Source organism: Sphaerodactylus townsendi, linkage group LG02, assembly GCF_021028975.2.
Source record: "Sphaerodactylus townsendi isolate TG3544 linkage group LG02, MPM_Stown_v2.3, whole genome shotgun sequence".
Lineage (NCBI taxonomy): Eukaryota > Metazoa > Chordata > Lepidosauria > Squamata > Sphaerodactylidae > Sphaerodactylus > Sphaerodactylus townsendi.
Window position 1 is genome coordinate 171782060 of NC_059426.1, and position 26453 is coordinate 171808512.

Below are 26453 nucleotides of genomic sequence, written 5' to 3' on the forward strand. Positions count from 1 at the left end.
CGGCGCGACTCCCTTGCAAAGAAAACCTTTCTTTTTGTTTGTGTGCGAGGAATCTGCCCTAATCGCCTGATTGCTTCATTCCCCGAGGCACTCCATCCCCAGTTAAGCGCCTAAAAGTCCCTTTGTGTTGCTGATTAAGCATGCATACCCACAACTCTCCCCAGGACCCGCCTTCTGTCTCGAGGTTCGACTCTTCGACGCTACTCCTGATGACGCTTCTGAAGTTAATTTTCTCCACTAGGCTCTCTTACCTCCCCATCCCTGTCAAACAATTAAAGAAAGAGGAGTAGGCGTCCCCAGTAGCTGCATTAAAGTAACCTCACGCAGGCTGCAAAACAAGCCTTCTTATATTAAACTCTAAATCCAACTCAAACAAAACTGATTCTGATCTCCGCTATCCGCTTAGAACCGAGCCTGGCGGGATCTGCCCTCCCATAACCTGGGAAGGGGTGTGTTTCAGTCCTTCTTCCTACAGGTCCCTGTGGACTCGGGACCGGGCCATGACGGCCAGCCCATGTGAATGGCGCCAGGAGGAAACCAACTTCATCCCGGAGATACCACATCTCTAAAGCGATCCGCCCAGCGGTTCCAACAGAAAACGTAGCTGCCGCCAACGCCAAAGACCAATGACCTGGGAGACGCTGGCTTACTCACCAGCCAAGTCTAAGAGTTGCTGCGCCAGTGATTCACTCCCGACACCCGAGAACCTCTGTGCCGCTTCTTAGCATCATCACCGCCAACTCTCAAGCGCTACCATCCTTTTGCCTCGTTCTGCTGGCTCCTCCTCTACCGGCGGCGCATCGCCACCCCTGACGAAGCCACCAGACCAACATCTGGGAGCAGTTTGCCGTCGCTTTATTAACGTCCATCTTTCTGCCTGCCAGTACTCCCAGGAGTCGTATTCGCGCCCGTCCGCTTCTCCGCTGCCTGCAAAGCCCTCCGGAGAGACTTCCTAGAAATGGAGTCTGGCTTAAGTCCCTTTGCGAATGCTTCATTCATCAAGTACTTATGAGCGCTGACTGGGGACCCGCTCGCTCAAACTCCTCCCGCCGGGCGCCTCTTGTCACTAAGACTGTCGCTAACCACTTAACTAAATACCTGCTACCGCATCACCGACGCAGCCAAACGGGAATCCGACCTGCCCATTCATCGCTCCGCTAATTGGAACTGCACACACATGGAGGACATTCCCAATTGAAACATCCTGCTCCCCAGGGGCTGGTTCTGACCTGCGGGAGAGAACGCTTTAATTACATTCCCGCCCACTCTCTGCTCGGACTTGTTGCTCCCAGTCGCCTCACTATCGCTCCTACCCCAGGTTCCACCCCGAGCTCCGACGCCGCCCGGCTTCTGCTCGACTCCTCCTGTCGGAGCGACGCGTCGCCTCCAAGCGCAGGAGTTCGCTCTCCCCTTAACTTCTCCCTAGTGGGAGTCCCTGACTCGCCATAACGCTTAAGACCATTGGTCAAGGGCTCCGTGCCCTTTGGCGGTCCATCAACTTCTACTTCCATTGCTCTGATGCTCTGGCTCTCCGAAAGCAGCAGGTGAACTTCGCCAAGCCAATTCTAGATAATCGTGCCACTATTGATTACTTATTGCTATTACATCACCAAGGTTGTGAGAATGTACATAATATGTGTTGTTTTAATCTTTCTGATAACTCCCAATTGATTCATATATGAAAGCGGAATTGCAAAAGTTGTATCCAGTTTAAAGTAATGGCGTATTGCTCAACTGGTGGTCAGCCCTCTGGAGCTGGCTGCTGAGGGATGGTTGGAGTGCTACTACAGCTCTGTATTGGCTTGATTGTATGCCTCATCAAGCCGGGTCTTGTATCGTTCAATGGCCTCCATTATTGCCTGTGTTGTGTAAAAGCCTCGACTTTCCCCGTCCCCAACCAAGTTCTTAATGCTGTACAAGCAGCTCGTCAACTCACTGGGAAATGAGCGGAGGAGACAAGCGTCTCCCCTAAATCGCCCTGCATTTCGCCTCTCTAAAACGTAAAAGGGGAGGAGATAATGCACTGCTGACTCCAGCAGCACTGTAGCCTGCACACCAGCGACCTACGCTTCTGGTCGCGACTACATCTCTACTCCCTCATTCCCTATGAGTCACGGGTCATGAACTGTCTGGCCTAGTCACCGGGCTTAGGACAGTTTTGCCTGCCCCAGGTGAGAGGATTAGGCCCAGACGCCACGCCCCTTCCTCCGACGAGGCCAGGTAGATCATGCATCATATGATGATCTCCTCACTCTCCCCGCCCGGCCCCCCGAACTCCCGTCCTCCCTCTCTCCTACACGCCTCGAGTAGAATAACAATAAAAGGTGCCAGGAACCAGCACGCGGGAGACTTCCGCTGGGAACACGATTCACACCCCGCTGCTGGCGATCTCCACCAGATGTTATCTCCGCGTCTCGTCTCGTTCTTACGCTGACCACGTGGGTCGACTACAGGAGTGCACAGGCTAATCTGAATTCCCCAGATAAGCCTCCACAGCTCAAGTGGCAGAGCGGGGAATCAAGCCCGCTGGTTCCTCCTGATTAGAGTGCACCTGCTCTTAACCACGACACCATGTTGGCTGAGTTGAGTTCATTGTCTTTTGTCCTCTCCTCGTACAAAGGTCCCCACCTTCATCTCAGTGCGCTGTGCGATCACGTACATAATTATCAAAACCCCTTCGCTGTCAACTTGATGCCTTGTGACTTTCAACCAGGCACGGTTCAGAGCCGGCATCAAATCCATGCAGAAGTGCAAACTGTAGTTTGCTGGTTCAGGGAGTTCCAGTGTGGTGTAATGGTTAGAGATTTGGACTATGATCTTGGAGACCCAGGTTTGAATCCCCACTCTGCCATGGCCTGGAAGGGTGAGGAGAGATGTCAGCAGGATGGAGTTCCAGAAATGGCATCCATGTGTTCCTTCGCTACAGCGCTCGCTGCTAACGCTGCTAACGCTGCCCCCCTGCCCAAATTTGTTGCCTGGATGGAGAAGGGTTGGTCTAGTTAGTACTTCCCCACTTCCAACAGCTAAACCACAGCTAAGATTTTAAAAATAAAAAAAAGCTAAGGCAAACCGTAGGCTCCTTCTGCACATACACTTTCAATCCACTTTCACACTTGTTTGCAAGTGGATTTTGCTATTTCGCACGGTAAAATCCAGTAAAAAGCTGTAAAGTGGATTGAAAGTGCATTATTCTTCATGTGTGGAAGGGGCCAGAGAGAGGTATTTAGAACACCAGCGCTGTTATGCCCCCACAGAGGTTTTTGTTATTTCCCCATTAAGATTAAGTTTCCCCATAGTTAGCATGGTTTTAGTTCATTGTTAAGTCTTCTAAACAAGGGTATTTTAGTTAGCCCCTTTCCCTTTAAGACATTTCCCAATAGGCACTTTCCTTTCTTTACCCAGCAATCCCCTGTTTTAGTTTTAGTCAGTCAGTCTGACAGAGGTGTTAAGGGTAGTTGGAAACCGGAATATTCATGACGTCCATATTGTTATATGGAGGTCCACAGAGCACAAGCTAAGTTTAATAGCAATTAGAACCAGACAAAGACTGAAAGAACTGAAAGGAAGCAAAACACAGTGGACTTTCTTGAAAGCAGTCAAGAGAAGACACAGTCTGCAGCTGCAAACCTGCTCAAGACAAGCAAGTACTCTGGCTTAGGAGCAGCAGTGGCGTAGGAGGTTAAGAGCTCGTGTATCTAATCTGGAGGAACCGGGTTTGATTCCCAGCTCTGCCGCCTGAGCTGTGGAGGCTTATCTGGGGAATTCAGATGAGCCTGTACACTCCCACACATGCCAGCTGGGTGACCTTGGACTAGTCACAGCTTCTTGGAGCTCTCTCAGCCCCACCTACCTCACAGGGTGTTTGTTGTGAGGGAGGAAGGGCAAGGAGATTGTAAGCCCCTTTGAGTCTCCTGCAGGAGAGAAAGGGGGGAATATAAATCTCTTCTTCTTCTTCTTAGATAGACCCAAGGGAGGAGTTAGGGTCTTGTTTCTCTCCAGTAATAAACCCATTGTAAGAACTGTTGAACCTGGTTTGTGTCTCCCGCACTCTGTCCTAGCCAAGTACAGGGCACCTCAAACAGATTCACTTGGGGGGCAGAACAAGCGCTGGCAATCTTAAACTCTGCTCCCCTCCACGGATTGGCTGCAGGCAGGAATTTCACATGGAAGCTCTGCCTGTAACCACCACACCATTTCTGTAGAGGCGGTTACCTGAATGCTTTCAACGCCAGACGGAACAGCTCTTGCTTTCCTGCTAGCCAATGAGTGCAGGTCGACCAGGGGATGTCTCCGTTGTACGTTCTGAATATCTGACCAGGAGACGGAAGGATGGGATCTGCCCCAAACACGCCGATCCAACAGGGTAGGACCGCTTGGGTGTACACTTCTCGCAGAGCGGGGTCGTTCATAGAATCTCCATGCAAACTGAAACGATCCTCTTTCAAGTAAGAGAAAGACAGCTGGCGAAGGACGAAGTGGAACCAGTCTTCTGGGAATATCTGCCTCATTTCCTTCAGCTCAGCTTCCAAACAAGGTGCTGTTCTCCACTGTCTAGGAACGGCCAACAACTCAGAAGAGTGGCTACTGAACACAACAGGGGGTGGCCCACGGGGCAGCTTTGACTCTTGCCGCTTGCCGGCGCCTAAAGTAGGTGAAGCGGGAAGGATTGATTTATAAAATTTCCCTGTCGCACTCTCTCCTGCTAGTTCATCTTCGATTTCTACTGATCCTGGTAGAGATGAGAAGAGAATTGGCAGAATCCTTTGCGCTTCCGAGGTTCTCCTGGCGGGTTCTAGATCAAAAAGGTGCCCATTGTCTGTCCAGTGGTCCACCGACTCCATACTGAGACTGTCCGACCTGGACGAGTGGATGCTCGTCCTTTCTCTGGTCTTGTTCAAGACCTCAGGCGGTGTCAGCTGGGGAGACTCTTGCTTCGGGGTTTCATCAAGCAACTCCGCCCTTTCTAACTTCTTGTAGCAATGGTGGACCAGCATCCACAAAAGGACTTCTACGAAGTCGTCCTTCATCTGCCACCGGTTCTCTGGCAAGTCGATGATTCCGGACAAGACGTTCCTGGCATCTGAATAGAGTTTCACGGGCAGGACTGTGCGCGGGGTTAAGACGTTCCCAAAGTGATGGTTGAGGGAAAGCCTCCGAGGACGTTCCTCGCCTTCGAAAGCAGCTTCGAACATTTCGTCAACTCGACGAACTTCTGCGCTGTGGCAAGAGGTCTCCTCCAGCTCTAAACCCTGCCAAACAAACAATGAGTCAGACTTTCTTTGAAAGACAATTTTTAATTTACTCTGACGGCTATGTGTAACCTCCTGCCCTTCTGCACAGCAAACGTAAAGCGGGTTGCAGGCGGGATACATGAGCCTGTCGCAGCCCTGGGCTGTTCGAATGGCTGGGCGTCCCAGGGTCAGCAAGCGCATTGGCCGGGCCGCACCCCTTCACTGCATAGCTACGAAGCCAGGCAGGCGTAGGAAGTTAAGAGCTGGTGTATCTAATCTGGCGGAACAGGGTTTGATTCCCAGCTCTGCCGCCTGAGCTGCGGAGGCTTATCTGGGGAATTCAGATTAGCCTGTACACTCCCGCACACGCCAGCTGGGTGACCTTGGGCTAGTCACAGCTTCTCGGAGCTCTCTCAGCCCCACCTATCTCACAGGGTGTTTGTTGTGAGGGGGGAAGGGCAAGGAGATTGTAAGCCCCTTTGAGTCTCCTGCAGGAGAGAAAGGGGGGATATAAATCCAAACTCTTCTTCTTCTTGTTCCACAGCCATGCTGCCGTCCCTGTGCCCCCCACCCCCAGCTACACAGCAGAGAGACGGGGACTGAAAAATAAAGGGAAGCGCAGCCAAGTAACACACTTCTCAGGGCAGCCATTTGCTCGGCCGCAGCTGCAATCCAAGTTAAAACAAAAGAATCACAAGAGTGCGATTCTTGAAAAATCTGGGTTGGGGGGGGGGGGAAATGTGGAGCGGACTCGCAATGGGAGCAGGATCCGTGCAAAGTCCCCCCCCCCCCACAAAAAAAACATGGTTTTTATGCTGTGGTCAGCCCACATTTATTAGCCCCTTTTACTGCTGTGCTATAGAGAGTGTCTTAACCTACTGCATCTGTGTATGGTTCTCCAGTTGCACAGTGGCAGATAGGAAGGCGCTCCAAAGGGTGATCACTACTGCACAGAGGATTATCGGCTGCCCTCTCCCCTCCTTGGAAGAACTCTATAATTCCCGAAGCCTAAAGAGAGCCCAAAATATTCTGAGAGACCCGTCTCATCCAGCACACTCTCTTTTTGAACTGTGACCATCCGGCAGACGATACAGGTCTATCAAAACTAGGACAAAGAGGCTTAGAGACACCTTCTACTCTAGAGCTGTGGCTATGCTGAACTCCGTGGCTTCGTGTGGATGTGTTTGGGGCTGTGTAGGGATGGGTGGAGGAAGCGGAAAGTGAGGATGGGGTATGAGTCTGAAATTGTGTGCATCGAGGAATGCTGCTGTAAATTTTGTTGTGCGTGCACAATGACAATAAAATACTTATGCTTATGCTTAAAGGGGCCTCTGACATTCTGTGGCTGGCTCTGCCTCTCCGGGCAGCTATTTTGGGATTGCGTCCACCAGCTCGTGTCAGAATTCCAAAGGTGCAGCTGCAAAACGGCTGGGGATCCCTGCTCTAGCGAAGCTACTAGGTAGGTCTGCCGATAGTCACCTTGATGTTGACACAGCAATAAGTGAAGCCTCTCTCTAGCACGAGGATCCACAGCAGTCTGTCCTGAAACCGGCACAAGTAGTGAGATCCAGCTACACAGAGGCCTTTGGAAAGGAATGAAAATGGTTTAATGGACACAAAACCCACCGTTTTTGTTACAGACACATGCTGTTGAATGAGAACAGGGTAGTCCAACTGCGTGGGGAAAGCCATTGCATTAAGAAAACAGTTTACACAAGGACAGAGAAGTGCGGGGTTAGTGTATGTGTGTGCAAGTACTTACTGCAAAGAAGGTTAATAAATAACTGGGGGGAAAGGGGCAATACACGGTTTTCATAATTGCTTCAGTGCAACAATATTATGTGGTTCTGTAAAGAATTTTTGCTTAGAATTGCAAAGGATTTTTTTCTCCTCCCAGCAAAAAATAAGGCCTTATTTGTGGCAAGAGTACTATAACGTCTAAAGAAATTTAGGCACATTCGGGCAGTGGAATGCTGAGAGCCCAGGGGGTTAACATTGAATTCCATGCGATTGGCTAGAGATAACTGCAGAGCGTTCTTAGCCAGAGCACTGAGAGTTGTGAGGGAAGTGAACTGAATTGAATGCTAGAAAGAATGTTGGTTTAACTGTAGCTCCGTTCTCTGGAGGTTGAGGGCCAGTTCTAAGTGAACTGAGCTACTCAGATTAAATGCCAGGAAGGACAGATTTAAGTTAAGGAATCTGTGCCAAGGTCCTGGAGTTAACCATAATATAGTAACACTGATTAACCACGCTGGTGGCTTGGTTGATTTTCTCTGAGGAGAACCCATCCAGATATGGGGCAGTGAAGGTCCTGGAGGTGGTTAATTGGTAAACAGAGAAAGGACTGGGTTTCCTGGAGGAAGAACGCAAGTCCTTTTCTGATAAACAGCAAGAGAGATAGACACTCTAGACAAGAGACTATCTTAGAGTTAGTGTGGGAGGAATTATGCAGGTTATATTTACCTGAGGGTAGAAATTAAGATTTTGTTAGCACATTCTCAAAAGAGCCAAACAGAAAACTGAACACCTATCCTGGTTTATCCTTAGTTTTTGGGGAATTTATGTGACTGTAACAACTTCACCTGTGCGAACCTTATATCAGCCTATAAAAGGTACTGAAACAATTTGTAAAATAGTAACCTCTCAGAGACCAGCTTCTTGTATATAATTTCAATTTTATCCTTTGCCAGAAAAATTCCTGATCTATTTCTTGTAAATAAAAACTTTTGAGTCTTTATTTAAACTTCACAAGTCTCTGGTGCCGGTTAAATATTTTTTTTTCTGACAGGAGGGGGAAAAAAATATTTTGGTGTCCCTACAGAGCTGCTAATCTTCCTGTCCGTGAAGTGCTCCGGTTGAATAACTAATTTAATTTATATAAAAGTGGGAAAACTCAAAATGCAATTTATATAAAAGTAGAAAAACACAAAGTCTAAATTGTGTAGAAAAGTAGAAAAACACAAAGTAATAAAAGTAATAAAAATAAAAGTAATAAAAATAAAAGTAAAAGTAATAAATTAAAAATAAAAAGTTATAAATGAAAAATAAAGTAATAAAGTAATAAATTAAGTAATAATAATAAAGTAATAAATTATAATAAAGTAATAAAAATAAAGTAATACATTAAAAAGTAATACATTAAAAAAGTAATAAATTAAAAATAAAAAGTAATAAATTAAAAATAAAAGTAATAAAAATAAAAGTAATAAAAATAAAAGTAGAAAAACACAAAGTCTAAATTGCCACATTCACGCTATTGCATTGCATATCGACAAAAGGGCAATTCAGTCAAAGTCTGACTGACCATTAGAATTTTGGAGGGAAAAACCTCCCCAGGGCATGAGTCAGTGGGAAGGCGCTTCAGGGAACCACTCCATCCCTCTCTCCCTCTCATCAAAAGTACTATTTCAGAACAACATTAGAAACAAAACAGATTAACAGAATCCTGTAGGGCAGGGCTTACAATTCAGAGCAATTACCAAGGAGGGAGAATTTTAACTGATGCAGCTTTTCCAACCCCCTTGGATTCAGGATTGGGAGAAGCTGCAGCCTGCTGAAATCCTCTTCTTAACAATTATGCTCTCAAGCATACAAAAATCCCATTACTGAACTGTTCGTGATTTTAAGGGAATTCCAGGGAGGCAGGGTTTTAGCAGCAATGAGCAGACAAACTATGTAGGTTCAGCAAGCTGGGTGATCGTGTTACGTCCATACCATTTTCCCTGCCTACCAGATGTTAACGTTTTCTTTCCTGATGCACTAGAAGCCTATGAGGCATGTCACTGAATGCCGGCTGGCTGCATATTACTCATCAGGAAACCTCCAGTTGTTATCCAAACGATCTCAGTTGGCACATTTGAACTCCAGTGTGTCAGACCAACATAAAGCGCAGCCAGGGAAACCATCCATTACATTAGTTAAAAATTAAAACCGCCTTTTCTACCCTACCTAGCTAATGGAGTACATTCTCTTGCTAACATTTCTTTGTTTAAAAAAAAAAACTTAATTGTGCTTAGCTGCCAAAACGGATAAAATACACCTTGATCTTAAGACTTAAAGCATGCTATCATCCTCCGGACGTGTTAAGTCGAACCTTCTCCCATTAAAGACCAGGTAATTTCCCCCCCTGAAAACTAACTTTTAAAACCCTTCTGGATCCCGAAGGCATTCTTGCCCTAGCACTGCACTTCCACATTAGTGAACAGGAAAGATCTCGCATCTGTATTTCTCTTCTTTGCCACAAAATGTTTCCCTTCAGTTCCCATCTACCCCCATCAACGACATTGGTATGGGAGCCATCTGGGCACAACATTAGTATCTGTGGGGTGCTGTATGGTTTCCGGGCTGTATGGCCGTGTTCTAGCAGCATTCTCTCCTGACGTTTCGCCTACATCTGCGGCTGGCATCTTCAGGGGATCCTCTGAAGATGCCAGCCACAGATGCAGGCAAAACGTCAGGAGAGAATGCTGCTAGAACACGGCCATACAGCCCGGAAACCACACAGCACCCCAGTGATTCCGGCTGTGAAAGCCTTCGACAATAGAACATTAGTATCCTCGTACATTTACAGGTTTATTCCAAAACAATCAGTTAACGCCACTTGGCAGCTGTGCGGAACGGCAAAATCCACTTGCAAACAATTGTGAAAGTGGACTGAAAGTGCCTTGTTCTGCATGTGCGGAAGGGGCCTAAAAGAGCAATTTTGTCATTACACATGACAAGCTTTTTAAGCGTACTTACCCAGGCTACCAGAGGAGAAAGCAGCCTGCAAAGCTGATACCATCCTGGGAACCATTTGCTGGTAATAGACGGTATCGTGACACACGTAAGCTGTCTCACCCACTGGGCCTGGCCAGCTCCGGATAGGCCTTGGGAAACCGATCAGAAATATGGGGAGGCTGAAAAGGGGAAGAACGGAGGAAGCCAACAACGCAGAGAGCACTACGAGGGTCAGTAGAACTGGGAAGAAGACAACGTTGAGTGTAATCAGGGTGGCGGAAGACGTCCGGCGCTGTTTTTTCTCTGTCCATGACGTCCAGAGAACAGTGACCACAAACTGCAATTTTGAGACAAACTGAAACAGTCGATTCCGAATGAAGCCGACCTGGCGGGACAGAAAGAAAAGTTATTGTAAAATTTGTGTGCATTCTTTTGCGCGTGCGTGTTTTCTTTTTTTGTGTGTGTTTTTGGTTTTATTTGGAATTGATGCGGCGGTGGACATGAAACTGTATAGCGGTATATGCTTTTTTATGTTAAGCAACTTTTTTTTTAAAAAAAAGAAATGTTTTCAAAAAGTTAGTCAGCCTTTCTCACTGAGACTCAAGGACTGCAGGATATAAAACAGTGCAGTCACACAGCATAAGACAACCCAATAAAATTGGGGTTACAGAATGAAGGAGAGTTTATTAGTGGGGTTAGGGCAAGAGAGGGGGCAGATCATTCACTCGGCTGGCAAAAAAACATATAAAAAACATCGGAACCAGGGTGGAGGGCCAGTAATAGTTACTTGGGGGGGGGCGGGGGTAAGGGGGGGTAGGCTGAACAAAACCAAAAAGTCTTCACCTGCTGGCAGAGGACAGTGATAGAGAGAGAGGCTAATCTCCAAAAGTTTTGGTGCCACAACCAAGAAGGCCCTTCCTCAGGTTGCCACTTGGCCAGTTCAGATGCTGGGGCATCCAAAGATGGCTGAAATGTAGTGGTAGGTTCATATGGGAGAAGGCGGTCCATAAGGTATGCTGGTCCCTGGCCATACAGGGCTTTAAAAATCCTGTTTTTCTAACACTACATACAAAGAATGCAAATCAAAATGTGAAGGGATGGGAAAACTGGCAGAGGGAAAATGTATGCATCAACTACATTTTGTCCGGCGAGGCAGCAAAATCGATTTACCAGCAAGAGTCTGGTTCCCGTATCGAGACTTCTGTTCCACCAAAGGTCGGTATTGGTCGTCAGCAGCTGTACCGCAGACACCAACGCCACGTCTAAGAGGGCGCACTCCGTATTTTGCCATACCTAGGACAGAGACTGGTTTAAACTGGAGTTTTGTTGACTTCAAATCTCACCCTAACCTGAACTGCTTTTTTTCTTTTTAAGTTAAAAACGTAGCATGCTTTGCAGCAGATTTCCACGGCAGCAGTTTGAGTAAAATGGCTTTCAGAATTTCAGTCCCATCAGCAAACCTCTCTTCCCTGGGCCCAGGTTACTCTTTTTTGTCCTGCCAAGATTCACACTTGGGCATCTTTGTTGGATACTGCCCAGAGTTGCTGACCCTCTCCCCCATCCCTACCCTTCCCCCTATGGTGGGTGAGCCATAACCACATGATGGGTCCCATTTACCCCTCTCCTTTTCCTCCCTCCCCCAGAGTGAGTGGGCCATGATCAGATAACAGGCCCCTTCCCCGCTCTGTAACCCACCCCCCAGGGTGAGTGGGTGGGTCTCTATCAGATAACTGCTCCCTCCCTCCTCCTCTCTCTCTAACCTTCCCCCCAGGGTGGGTGGGTCATGACCAGCAATGCCTGGAAGCAATTCTGGAGTCAAAAGTGGAGTAGTAAACTAAAGTTTACTTCCAATGCACACAGTACTCTTCAGGCCTTAGAAAACTAACTGTTTCCAGGATGAACTTCAAATTCTACATCGGGGAACAGGGAAGAATGCCTGAGCTAATCTAGCAGCAGCAGCAGAAGAAGAGTTTGGATTTATATCCCACCTTTCTCTCCTGAAAGGAGACTCAAGGTGGCTTCTAAGCTCCTTTCCCCACAACAGACACCTTGTGAGGTAGGTGGGACTGAGAGAGTTCCGAAGAACTGTGACTAGCCCAAGGTCACCCAGCAGGAATGTAGGACTGCAGAAATAAGCCTCCGCCACTCAGGTAGAGGAGTGGGGAATCAATCCCAGTTCTCCAGATTAGAATCCACCACTCTTATCTGGAGGAGCTGGGTTTGATTCCCAGCTCTGCCGCCTGAGCTGTGGAGGCTTATCTGGGGAATTCAGATTAGCCTGTGCACTCCCACACACGCCAGCTGGGTGACCTTGGGCTAGTCACAGCTTTTCGGAGCTCTCTCAGCCACACCTACCTCACAGGGTGTTTGTTGTGAGGGGGGAAGGGCAAGGAGATTGTAAGCCCCTTTGAGTCTCCTGCAGGACAGAAAGGGGGGATATAAATCCAAAACTCTTCTTCTCTCTTCTTCCTCTTAAACACTACACCACGCTGGCTCTCCAGGCATCTGCCAGTATCTGGGTAACTCTGCTCCCAAGAATCAGGCTTTAGGTAGGTATAGAGAAAAGCTAGAGCAGTGATGGTGAACCTTTTCGAGACTGAGTGCCCAAACTGCAACCCAAAACCCACTTATTTATCGCAAAGGGCCAACATGGCAATTTAACCTGAATACTGAGGTTCTAATTTAGGAAAAACGGTTTGCTCTGAGGCACGCGTTACTTGGGAGTAAGCTTGGTGAAGCAACCGTGCAACACTTCGAATGAGTGAATCATGATCCTAGGAGGGTTTATTCAGAAGCAAGGGCAGCCTAGATGCGTGTGTGCGTGTGTGGGGGGGTGATTTTCCACTCACCCCACATGACGAACTCTGTGCGCGCGTGCCCACAGAGAGGGCTCTGAGTGCCACCTCTGGCATACGTGCCACAGGTTCGCCACCACTGAGCTAGAGAAAAGAAGGGTGAGGGAACAGCATAACACAGCCCAATTTTGTCAGAGCTTGGAGGGTAACCAGGGTCAATACCTGGAAGGAGACCACCAAGGAAGAGTGCAGAGGAAGGCAATGGCAAACCACCTCTGCTTCTCACGTGCCTGAAAAGCCCCTTGCTAGGGGTCTCTGCAAAGTGAGTGAGACTTGATGGGGCATGGAGAGAAAAGGATCGACTGGAAGAACCTGATGGATTTTGGGACAGGGCACATTCCTTATAATGGAAGGCGGAAAACAAATCACCAAAGCCCCTCCCCACCCCAACCAATGGGACTTTCTCCTCAACCCTACCCTGATTTCCCAGTAAGAATCGGGGCATCCGCATGTCCTTCACAACTCAGTGAGGCAGATGATGCACACGTGTGGATGGAAAGAAATGAGTAAGAAATCAGCCTTCCGTGGGCTCAGTTCTGGACCAAATACCAAAAATTACACACACACAAGGATATCGCAGAAACATGGAACACGCACGGACGACACACAATATTTATCTCGCCATATTTATCTCGGTTTATCTCACTTGGTACTGGGAACTGTATTAACAGTAAAGGATGATATAGCGCTCACAAGTAGTTAAACATTTCAGATACACTTGGCAGGCCTCGTAAGGGAATATTAGCAGACTACTTATGGGACCCAGACTGAAGACAGCGACTTGTCTAAAATCCTCAAACGAGAGACAGCAACTCTTCCACATCTCGGGCACAGATGTATGCTGGCAATGCTACCCAAGAACCTTTGGCACCAGGATTTAAACCCCTTGTGCCTTTACAAGCCACAACTCCCAAGTTATGTTTATTTCATAGAATCATAGAGTTGGAAGAGACCCCAAGGGCCATCAAGTCCAACCTCCTGTAATGCAGCAACACACAATCAAAGCACTCCCGACAGATGGCCATTCAGCCTTTGTTTCAGAACCTCCAAAGAAGGAGACTCCACCACATTCCGAGGTCGTGAGTTCCACTATCGAACCGTCCTTACAGACAGGAAGTTTTTCCTGATGTTTAGGTGGAATCTCTTTTCCTGCACCTTGAACCCATTCCTCCTGGCCCTCATCTCTGGAGCAGCAGAACGCTTAAGAACATAAGAACAAGCCAGCTGGATCAGACCAGAGTCCATCTAGTCCAGCTCTCTGCTACTCGCAGTGGCCCACCAGGTGCCTTTGGGAGCTCACATGCAGGAGGTGAACGCAATGGCCTTCTGCGGCTGTTGCTCCCGATCACCTGGTCTGTTAAGGCATTTGCAATCTCAGATCAAAGAGGATCAAGATTGGTAGCCATAAATCGACTTCTCCTCCATAAATCTGTCCAAGCCCCGCTTGCTCCCTCACCAACATGACATCCCTTCAAATATCTGAACATGGCTATCGTGTCCCGTCTTAACCTTCTCTACACCAAACTAAACACACCCAGTTCTCTCTCTCTCTTTCTCTCTTTCTCCCTTTCTCCCTTTCTCCCTTTCTCCCTTTCTCCCTTTCTCCCTTTCTCCCTTCCTTCCTTCCTTCCTTCCTTCCTTCCTTCCTTCCTTCCTTCCTTCCTTCCTTCCTTCCTTCTTTCTTTCTTTCTTTCTTTCTTTCTTTCTTTCTTTCTTTCTTTCTTTCTTTCTTTGACTTCTATGCGGCCCTTCCCCAATATGGGCTCAGGGCAGCTTACAAAAAAAAACACAACCCAATGTAAAACCCCATACAATTAAAAAACTTCAATGGTGCCATAAAATAACTCTAGCTAAGGGGAATGAGGGCAACGGAAGGAAAAAGGGATCAAAACAGGGACCAGAACAGTGAGGGAAGATTAGTTGCAACATGCCATCGCTGTCCTCAACCACAGGCCCGGAGGAAGAGTTCTGTTAAAGCCATCCTTTAGCATACTGAAGATAACACTTTTTACGCAGTTTTTGAAAATTACCATTCTAAAGCTTCTCGTGAATCCAACGGAAATAGACACGGATGGGACCTGGTGCAGAGAACTGTCCAGGGAAAGAAATGCGATCATAGCAAACGGCGACACTGAAATTAAAAGGAAAAGCAAAGAGATGGCAACGTCTGTTCTTATAGGAAGGTAGAGCTGGAAAGGACTTCAAGGGGCACCCAGTCCAACCCCCAACACAACACAGCAAATTCACAACTACCCCTTCCTCCGGTGACCCTCCCTCTATGCCCGAAGGCAATAAATCTCCAGGGTTCCTAGGCCAATGTGGCCAAGAGGAAAATTCCTTCCTGACCCCAATGTGGCAATCAGCATACCCTCGGCATGTAAAAAGAACAACTGCAAATACCTTAACTTGGACAGATTTATGGGCATGGACAGATTTATGGAGGAGAAGTTGATCTATGGCTACCAATCTTGATCCTCCTTGATCTAAGATTGCAAATGTCTTAGCAGACCAGGTGCTCAGGAGCAGCAGCAGCAGCAGCAGAAGGCCATTGCTTTCAAATCCTGCATGTGAGCTCCCAAAGGCATCTAGTGGGTCACTGCAAGTAGCAGAGTGCTGGACTAGATGGACTCTGGTCTGATCTAGCAGGCTAGTTCTTAGGTTCTTATGTTCTTAACTGGCATAAAGTTAAAATATACATGTAGTTGAAATGGTAAAAGTTGAAATGATAAAGGTTGAAATGGTAAAAGTTACGGTTAAAATTGATGTTGTAAAAAGATAAAATTGGGGATTATGTTACATGCTTATTAATAATTCATACAAGTCTTCGCTTTAAAATTTTAAAGATTTAATTATCCCATTTTTAAAATACGTGAGAAGTGCTGAGCAGCCAAGCTCGTAAGTTGTGGATCTCTATCAGACAGGAGGAGAGCAAGTTGTTTCTTTTTGCATTGAATTCATAGAATCCTAGAATCATAGAGTTGGAAGAGACCCCAAGGACGATCAAGTCCAACCCACTGCAATGCAGGAACACACAATCAAAGCACTCCTGACAGATGGCCATCCAGCCTCTCTTTAAAAACCTCCAAAGAAGGAGACTCCACCACACTCCAAGGTAGTGCGTTCCACTGTCAAACAGCCCTGACAGTCAGAATGTTCTTCCTAATGTTTAGGTGTAATCTCTTTTCCTTCACCTTGAACCCATTACTCCTGGTCCTAGTCTCTGGAGCATCAGAAAACAAGCTTGCTCCCTCACCAACATGACATCCCTTCAAATATCTAAACATGGCTATCGTGTCACCTCTTAACCTTCACTTCAGCAAACTAAACATCCCCAGCTCCCTAAGTCAATCCTCGTAGGGCATGGATTCCAGACCTTTCACCATTTTGGTTGCCCTCTTCTTGAATTGCGATGCCCAGAACTGTACACGATATTCCAGGTGAGAATATAATAGAGAGGCTGTGTTGACCTGGGCCACTGGGCGGTAGGTTTCTCCTGCAAGTCCTTATAAAGCTGACAGTCAAAGAGTACGTATGAGATAGAGTCTGGTATTTCTCCTCCGCATGCACAAAGTCGCACAGAGTACGGCACTTGGAGGAATCTCCCAGAAAGGACAGATGACGGGAAAGAGTTCAGCCGGGCCAACTTCGGCATGTAAGAACAGGCCGCAAAAGCTGAGAACTGATTCATCCCTACCTGCCCTTACACAAAGAGTTCAGCATGTATATAGGCCCGTGGTGGCAAACCTTTGGCACTCCAGATGTTATGGACTACAATTCCCATCAGCCCCTGCCAGCATGGCCAATTGACCATTTTGGTTGCCCTCTTCTGGACCCATTCCAGTTTGTCAATACCCTTCTTGAATTGCGGTGCCTACAATTCCCATCAGCCCCTGCCAGCATGGCCAATTGGCCATGCTGGCAGGGGCTGATGGGAATTGTAGTCCACAACATCTGGAGTGCCAAAGGTTCACCACCACTGATATAGGCAAACTTTAATCCTTCAACTAGCTTGAAACAGGGCCAAGCTTCACAGACCTCTTACCATAGACTACGACATTCTGTTGTCCGACTGGGGATCCAGGGGCAAAGAGGGCGGGGGACGTGGCAATTTGTGTCTTTCAACGCAGGCGACATCCCATTTGCCCACATATTTGCTGGAGTATTGTGTGTTCTTGTTCCAAGAAAGGGGATTTGTGTCTGGACACAGATGTTGTAAAGGGATATCATCATCATCATCATCATCATCATCATCATCAACCTTTTTATTGGCATACATTTAAAATACAACAGGGAGGTTGAGGAGAATCAAGTTAAAATAAGTAGGTTCGGACATTTCCAGCAGTTAAAACAATAAATAAATAAATAAACTTACATCTGTGGCGAATCTGTTGTGCCAGCGCCAGGAATTTGGCAACGTCTAGGGATCCCTGAGGAGACTGATCACAAAGCAGACAGAAGGATTTAACCTTGTCTGGTGAGTTGGCATAGTTCTCAGTGTGCGGGTCTATATATTGTCTTCTAGATGAAGCATATAGTTCGCAATCTAGGAGGATGTGCTCGATTGTTTCGATGGGTTTTTTTGAGCAAGGACACGTTCTTTGTTGGTATGGGATCTGGAGAAATCTGCTGCTCAGGACTGCTGAAGGTAGGGCGTTCAGTCGGTCTAGCATTAGGGTACGTCGGAGATATGGTGAAGATATATTGTAAAAGTATCTTGGTAGCCCTTGTGTAAAGGGATATTACACAGGTGATGAAAAGCGACCGTTTGAAAGAATCGGTAACTATAGTTAGAGAGTAAACCTATCTGGATGGCAGATGTGTGCAGAGTGAGATTTGGAACCTGATTATAAAAGCTTCAGAGAGGGGGCCACATTAGCCTGATATCACGAACAGGAGTTAAGGAATTTTTTTGAGTCCAGTGGCACCCTTAAGACCAACCAAGTTTTATTCTTAGTACAAGCTTTTGTGTGCCAGTTCACTGCGACAGCATGACCCCAGGTAAGACCTCTGCTCCCCCCCCCCCCGAGTCTTTTGGGGGTGTATTTAAATCACCATCAATATTGCAAATTTCAAATTGCCTTGATTTAAAAACAATCCACTCTATAAAACAGCACAGCCAACTTTAAGAAAAAAGACGGAGGAATTTTGATTAAACACCAAGCTATAATACCTCAGTCCTCCACAGATTTGATAGTACATTTTTAGCTATTGTTCTGTAAACTTCAGCCCAAGGTTTTGCATTAAATGGCAATTTCTATAAATGCGATATGTCAGCCAGGAGACTTGACATGTTTATTTTAAGCTGATTTTTTTTCTCGGGCGATAAAAAAGGAAACTGTGACTTATCTATTATGCTGAAGGAATAGTCCCTTCTCTTAAACCTCTGCTATATCAAGTGTTCCCAGAGTACTGAAAAGCCCGCCTCTACTTTCTTGTTGATGCTAAGTATGAGGCCCAATGGCCTTTTTAATCTGCACAGCCAATCAGAAGCCCTGGAGCAGCAGTGGCGTAGGAGGTTAAGAGCTCGTGTATCTAATCTAGAGGAACCAGGTTTGATTCCCAGCTCTGCCGCCTGAGCTGTGGAGGCTTATCTGGGGGATTCAGATTAGCCTGTACACTCCCACACACGCCAGCTGGGTGACCTTGGGCTAGTCACAGCTTCTCGGAGCTCTCTCAGCTCCACCCACCTCAGAGGGTGTTTGTTGTGAGGGGGGAAGGGCAAGGAGATTGTAAGCCCCTTTGAGTCTCCTACAGGAGAGAAAGGAGGGATATAAATCCAAACTCTTCTTCTTCTTCTTCTGCTGGGAAAATGCCCCACCTATCCTATTCAATAGGACTATAGTATCTAGATCAAGGGATGTAATAGTACCACTCTACTCTGCATTGGTCAGACCTCACCTGGAATGCTGCATCCAGTTCTGGGCACCACAATTCAAGAGGGATATTGACAAGCTGGAATGGGTCCAGAGGAGGGCAACCAAAATGGTAAAAGGTCTTGATTCCATGCCCTATGAAGAGCAATTTTGAGAGCTGGGTATGTTTAGTCTGGAGAAGACTGGGTTAAGGGGTGACACAATAGCCAATATTTGAAGGGGTGTCATGTTGAAGAGGGAGCAAGCTTGTTTTCTGCCGCTCCAAAGATGAGGACCAGGAGAAACGGGTTCAAGATGCAGGAAAAGCGATTCCACCTAAACATCAGGAAAAACTTCCTGACAGTCAGGGCTGTTCGATAGTGGAATGCACGACCTCGGAGTGTGGTGTAGTCTCCTTCTTGGGAGGTTTTTAAAGAGAGGCTGGATGGCCATCCAACAGGAGTACTTTGATTGTGTGTTCCTGATTGCAGGGGGTTGGACTGGGTGGCCCTTCTAACTCTATGATTCCCGCACACCTTCTAAAAGCATTTGATGGGTCCCAGGAAAGTTGCTGAGTGTCACCGTGGTGCCCATGGGCACCATGTTGGGGACCCCAGTTTAAAATTACTGTGGTGTTTAACAACCGTTACATTCTGTGGAATATGATGAGATTGCTGCCCACGGCATGACTAGATCTCACCACTCATGTCATACGCTACAGTATTCACACCAATTTCAGAAGCCACATGTGCAGGGTTTTAAGGAGCAATTCCAAATTATCAACAGACACATCACACCAACATAAGAACATAAGAACAAGCCAGCTGGATCAGACCAGAGTCCATCTAGTCCAGCTCTCTGCTACTCGCAGTGGCCCACCAGGTGCCTTTCGGAGCTCACGTGCAGGATGTGAAAGCAATGGCCTTCTGTGGCTGCTGCTCCCGATCTCCTGGTCTGCTAAGGCATTTGCAATCTGAGATCAAGGAGGATCAAGATTGGTAGCCATAGATTGACTTCTCCTCCATAAATCTGTCCAAGCCCTTTTTAAAGCTATCCAGGTTAGTGGCCATCACCACCTCCTGTGGCAGCATATTCCAAACACCAATCACACGTTGTGTGCCTTACCTCCAGTTGTTAAAATCCTTCGCAAAGCGCCAATCCTTGAAAGCCCTTTTTGCTTCTCTGCAACCCCGCTGGTAACAGTGACATCCTTCGGGTAAAACGGATTCCGGAAAATTCCAAATATGTACACTGTCTGAATCTCCCGGAGAACCCACGTAGTCAGGAGCAGCACCATTATAACGTAGCTCATAACTGCCTGGAGGCTGGTTTTGGAGAATGCCTGAGAACCAAGCTCATGGTGCAAAAGTCCAGCTTCTACGAGGGCCAAAGCGAAGACGGCCAAATAGAAAATTATCTCCCTCCAGCGAAACTGTGTCCGACAATAAGCAGGCACGTCCTCAAATTTCTTAGCAGCTAAACAGCTGGTCGTGACATGCTTGAGGGTGGAACCAATCTTACTGGGGTTCAGACTCAGTGCAAATCCAAACCCAGCCATGAAAATGACCGCTCCGACGGAGCTGGGAATGAAATAGGATGCAACGGCTGTTCCCGCAGAGATGAAAACCATTCCTAGCAGCCTGAAAGAGGGGGGAGAAGAGGAAGAGAGAAACAAGATGGAAAAAAAATATGGATCCTCTGCAGATGCCGGTCACAGATGCAGGCGAAACATCAGGAGAAAATGCAACAGCCGCGCAGCCTGGAAACCACACAACACCCCAGTGATTCTGGCCGTGAAAGGCTTCGACGACACTAAAATGGAACTGCTTGGAGAAAAATAAGTTGCATGCGACTCAGATGGAGGGGTGGGTCTATTTGTCAGCATCTCTGCCTGCAGGGAGATTCAACAAACCCTTCCCAGCTGTGGCAAGATGATTCCCCGCCTCCATATATTATGATAACATCATCATGGCCTTCTGGGGGTACAGTGCAAGCATCAGAAGTTTACAATCACGTGACAGGTACTGTGCCCAAGATTTTCCAAAGGTGCTTCAGTGCCCTATACTCTAATGAGGTCCTGTTATAGATTAAAAGCTGGTTAAATTACAGGAAGCATTGAGGGAGGAAGGAAGGAAGGAAGGAAGGAAGGAAGGAAGGAAGGAAGGAAGGAAGGAAGGAAGGAAGGAAGGAAGGAAGGAAGGAAGGAAGGAAGGAAGGAAGGAAGGAAGGAAGGAGGGAAGGAAGGAAGGAAGGAAGGAAGGAAGGAAGGAGGGAGGGAAGAGGAAGGAAGGAAGGAAGGAAGGAAGGAAGGAAGGAAGGAAGGAAGGAAGGAAGGAAGGAAGGAAGGAAGGAAGGAAGGAAGGAAGGAAGGAAGGAAGGAAGGAAGGAAGGAGCAGGATTCCACAATCATCAGTATTGGGGCTGGTGCTATTTCATTTGTTCATAAATGATGGTTTGGCTCTCCTGGAATTTCTTACATGCCCAGGGTAATACTGATTGCCCTTTTGGGGTGAGGAAGAAATTTTCCAAGAGGTTTTTTGTCTTCCTCTGGGCACAGTGTGGAGGTAGTTGAGTGGGGGGACAGGGGACAAGGGGTAGTTGCGAATTTGTTGCATTGTGCAAATTGGACTAGATGACCCCAGAGATCCCTTCCAACTTTATAATTCTGCTTCCTCCATTGGAACTAGGCATGTTTACCACAGCGGGCAAGTTTGACACAATTATTCAGAATAATTGGCCAACTGGGAAGAGTTACAAGAAGATCTCCACAGATTGGGTGGGTGGGTATCGAAGCCACGAATGAAATTCGAAGTTAGAAGGTGATGGGCACTGATTTAAAAATCCCAGCTTCAAGTGGGGGCCAACAGGATTTGAACTTACTGAGATTAAAAGGGGGAAAGTTCTTGGGATCCTAGCAGATAGCTCAATGAAAGCGTCAACCCAGTGTGGGGTAGCAGTGAAGAAAGGCACGTTAGGGAATGTTAGAAAAGGGACTGAAAATATACCGGCCCTGTACAGATCTATGGGGCATCCTCATTTGGAACACTGCCTGAAGTTCTAGTCACCGTACTGCAGAGCTGGGGAAAGTACAGATGAGGACAATCATGAATATTATGGGATTAGAGCACTTTCCTTACAAGGAAGTCCGGGACTTCTCAGTTAAGAAAAGAGATGATTAAGGAGGACCTAACAGAGGTTTATAAAATTGTGCCCAAGATGGAGAGATTTGACAAAGAGAATTTTTTCTCCCCCTCTCTAAATACTAGAACTCGGGGGCATCCAATGAAGCTGATGGGCAGGAAATTCAGAAAGGAAGGAAATGCTTGTTTACACAGCAAGTAATTGCTGAAATGTGGAATTCGCTGCCACAGGCATAGATAGCTTTAAAAGGGTAGATCTATCAGTGGCTACTGGCAACGGTGACAAAAGAGAATCTTCATGGTCAGAGACAGTCAACCTCTGAACCCCAGGGCCAGGAGGCAGCATCAGGGGAAGGCCGCAGCCTCTAAGCCAACGTGGTGTAGTGGTGAAGAGCAGGTGCGCTCTAATCTAGAGAACTGGGTTGATTCCCCACTCTGCCACTTGAGCTGTGGTGGTTTATCTGGTGAACTAGATTAGCTTGTGCATTCCAACTGGGTGACCTTGGGCTAGTCACAGTTCTTTAGAGCTCTCTCAATCCCACCTAACCTCACAGGGTGTTTGTGTGGGGAGAGGAAGGGAAAGGAGTTTGCAAGCCCCTTTGAGTCTTCTTACAGGAGAGAAAGGAGGGCTATACATCCAAGACTACTACTTCTTCTTAGTCCTGTTGTTAGATCTCAAGAGGAGGAGGAGGAGGAGGAGTTTGGATTTATATCCCCCCTTTCTCTCCTGTAGGAGACTCAAAGGGGCTTACAATCTCCTTGCCCTTCCCCCCTCACAACAAACACCCTGTGAGGTGGGTGGGGCTGAGAGAGCTCCAAGAAGCTGTGACTAGCCCAAGGTCACCCAGCTGGCATGTGTGGGAGTGCACAGGCTAACCTGAATTCCCCAGATAAGCCTCCACAGCTCAGGCGGCAGAGCTGGGAATCAAACCCGGTACCTCCAGATTAGATCCACGAGCTCTTATCCTCCTACGCCACTGCTGCTCCTGAGGAGCCAACTGGCTACTTTTGAAGCCTTGATGCTGGAGCAAACAGACCAATGATCTGATCTTTTCATGTCTTTACGAAGGGCTCCAGAACACAAATCAAAACAAAAGGCAGACCTGCATGTAGCTCAAAGGCTACAACCCAGGTAACCCACCCCACCCCAAAGCTATAAGAAGTTACCTGATGTCACTGGACATGGGTGAGCCTCCAAGACCAATCTCCAACATCTGCTCCATTCCCCAGAGGAAAAACGCGTCCAGAGGTGGCAGAACCCCCAGCGCCCACAGGAGAGGCAAGGCCAAAAACACAACATGCAAAATCTGGTTTGCCAGCTTCAAGTCAGGTACGTCAGCCATGAACCTGGATGGAAACGGACACAGGTATCATTTCTGTGACCAAAGGAAGGGTTCTCGATGTTCGCACATCTCTTCGCCGCACCACGACGTTTCACAGTCCCCTTGGGGACAATTCTGATTTTCTTTACAAAGATTTTGAGTTAAAAAGAAATTTAATTAACACTACAACAGACAGAGAACAGTCAGTGGGTCTGACATCTATCTATAGGACATTGCTTTCATTGCTAATAATTCGCTTCTATACTAAGGCTCCTTCCGCACATGCAGAATAATGCACTTTCAAACTGCTTTCAGTGCTCTTTGAAGGTGTGCGGAATAGCAAAATCCACTTGCAACAATTGTGAAAGTGGTTTGAAAACGCATTATTTTGCGTGTGCGGAAGGGGCGTAAGTTACATTGCATTGCTTTCTGATTTTGTTAATGAAATATATTGTCATAGATAATGATGAATGAGGTGAGAAGAATGGGAATCGTTTTACTGTGTCCCATCGTTACTTCCTGTCAGCTTGTTTCACTGACTAATCGAATGTTAAATCGCTCAATGGATGATTATTCATAATTCAACGGGCTGAATTAGATAGGCAATATTATGAAGGGTAGTTGTTTATGGCCCATTCGACCTACTGGGAAATACGAAACTGTAGTAAAATGTATTTAAGAACATAAGAACATAAGAACTAGCCTGCTGGATCAGACCAGAGTCCATCTAGTCCAGCACTCTGCTACTCGCAGTGGCCCACCAGGTGCCTTTGGGAGCTCACATGCAGGAGGTGAAAGCAATGGCCTTCTGCGAAACTGTTGGCCCCCGAGCACCTGGACTGTTAAGGCATTTGCAATCTGAGATCAAGGAGGATCAAGATTGGTAGCCATAGATCGACTTCTCCTCCATAAATCTGTCCAAGCCCTTTTTAAAGCTATCCAGGTTAGGGGCCATCATCACCTCCAGAGTACATAAAATGTAAGTATAATAAAACAATTTTTAAAAGAAATACAAGTATAATTTGAAGTGCTGTAGTGTAACATGGACCCAAAGTATAGGCAACTTGGAGACAGGTGAGGGCAAACCACCTCTGAATATCTCTTGCCTTGAACTCTATGATTCTAGGGTCTCCAAAAGTCGGCTGTGACTTGTTGACAGCAAAAAGAAAAACAAGACTGTGCGTTGCGGGTTTCCTGGGCTGTGTAGCCAAAGCCTAGCTGTTTTTGCTCCTAACGTTTTGCCAGAATCTATGGCTGGCATCTTTCAAGAAACATATTTCACCATATGGACAGTCGGAAACCCTTGATAGATATCAAGATAAAACAGAAAAGAACAAATTGATGACTAGCGATTTTGAAGGTTGTTAAATTAAGATCCAATAGAGAAAAGTGAGTATATCAATAACGATGCTACATATTTAATTTCATTTTGATGCTTAATGGCCAAGCGTAGGGTTTAATATTAGTTTAGTTTATTTGATTTTCATCCTGCCCTATCCCTGCGGGGCTCAGGGTGGGTCACAACATGAAATTTAGGAATAAAAGACATGGGAAGTCTAAATGAAATAAGTACTTCATAATTTGGTGAATGTCTGTTTTGGGGGATGTTTTGGACTTTGACTTTGAAGTACAAATAAAAAATGCCTCCAAATTTTTTTTTAAAGAGAGAGACACCTACATACCTGACATGCCTTTGAAGATGCCAGCCGTGAATGTGGGTGAAACGTTACAAGCGAAAACTACCAACCCATGGCTACACAGCCCAGAAAAATCACAACAGTCAGTTGATTCCGGCCATGAAAGCCTTCGATAGTATAGAAAAAAAAAGACATGCACCCATTTTACCTCTCAGCAAGATCCACCGCAACGAAGACCAAAATGTAAAAAGATCTCATCAAAGCTGTGATTTCGTAACGGTCCAATACTTGGAAAGCAGCAGTCTCTGGAGGAGTGTTGATGACCAAGGCGTATTCCCCTATGCAGACCGTCAGCCACCCAAACACAAAGACCGTTGCAGAAGCGGCAACGTTACCACCGTAAAGTGAAGTGAGTCTGTTTGGTAGCAAGTACCAAGTCCCCAAGGCACACAGCACCCCAGCAAGAACCGAGTGCCCGACGACGTTGGCGACATATTTCTTGCCCGGAATAAGAAACTTCACCGTTTCTGATCCTGCGCAGCTAGAAAATTCCCACACATCTTCGTCCGTTAGGTTATTGTGCATCTGCACCCTCTGCACGGATGCCCTCCTCCGTCTCACGCCCAAAGCTGTCGCCTGGACAACGGTGGCCGCGGCTAGCATGAGCGCTCCGGAAAGTGCGGCTGCATAATAGTCTTGTAGAACATCAAGCTGATACAGAAGAGTTCCCGCTCCACCCAGCGCCCATGGCGTCAAGAACAGAATAACCTGGTTGACATAGACATAGGGAGGCGCACTCTGTCCCAGCCTCAGCCGAGGGCCGCCCAAAGCCGTCTGTGCAAAACGCCTCAAGAGGAAGTCGCGCTTGTGGTAATCCAGCAGAGGCACATCAGGGCCCATTCTTATCTGCCCAAATTTTGGACGGATCTCATCCTCTCTGTAATGAAAGCGAGAGAAGTGGAGAACGGACATTAGGGTAGCCCGCTATTTTGAATCAATGTTTGTTGGTTGGCTGGTTGGTTTATTTATTTATTTATGTTTATACCCCACCTCATACCAAAGTCTCTACAATAAAACAAAATAGCATGCTATTGTTAATCAATGCTTATTGATTTATTGATATGTTTATACCCCACCTCATGCCAAAGTCTCTACGATAAAATAAAATAGCATGCTATTGTTAATCAATATTTATTTATTTATTGATATGTTTATACCCCACCTCATACCAAAGTCTCTACAATAAAACAAAATAGAATGCTATTTTTGATCAATGTTTATTTATTGATATGTTTATACCCCACCTCATACCAAAGTCTCTACAATAAAACAAAATAGCATGCTATTGTTAATCAATGTTTATTTATTTATTGATATGTTTATACCCCACCTCATACCAAAGTCTCTACCATAAAACAAAATAGCATGCTATTTTTAATCAATGATTATTTATGTATTGATATGTTTATACCCCACCTCATACCAAAGTCTCTACAATAAAACAAAACAATAAAAACCTCATAAATAAACTAACCATTAAAACAAAACAATAAAAACAGCATAAAAGTTAAACACCCCCTCCCACTCCCCTATCCCCCCCAGACCAGCATTTATAGAGGGACTTCCTGGGAGGCTAGCCAAATGCCTGGGTGAAGAGTCTTCGGCCTCTTCCGCACATGCAGAATAATGCATTTTCA

At 46.6% G+C, this 26453-nt stretch overlaps 1 protein-coding gene across 9 annotated transcripts in view; it reads right to left on the reverse strand.

Annotated features, from left to right (window-relative positions):
• PCNX4 (pecanex 4) overlaps positions 1-26453 on the reverse strand; it is a 50347-nt gene that overhangs the window by 16701 nt on the left and 7193 nt on the right. For 8 of the 9 annotated variants that reach the window (XM_048485852.1, XM_048485855.1, XM_048485850.1 and 5 more), the window contains 8 exons: positions 24965-25693; positions 22965-23144; positions 19783-20297; positions 14836-14936; positions 11121-11243; positions 9972-10335; positions 6711-6814; positions 4213-5249 (listed from right to left, as the gene is read on the reverse strand). In XM_048485852.1, coding sequence (XP_048341809.1) covers positions 4213-5249; positions 6711-6814; positions 9972-10335; positions 11121-11243; positions 14836-14936; positions 19783-20297; positions 22965-23144; positions 24965-25656 — 3116 coding nt within the window. In that variant the 5' untranslated portion in view covers positions 25657-25693. The remainder of the gene's footprint in view (positions 1-4212; positions 5250-6710; positions 6815-9971; positions 10336-11120; positions 11244-14835; positions 14937-19782; positions 20298-22964; positions 23145-24964; positions 25694-26453) is intronic. The other variant, XM_048485856.1, reaches the window with a different exon arrangement.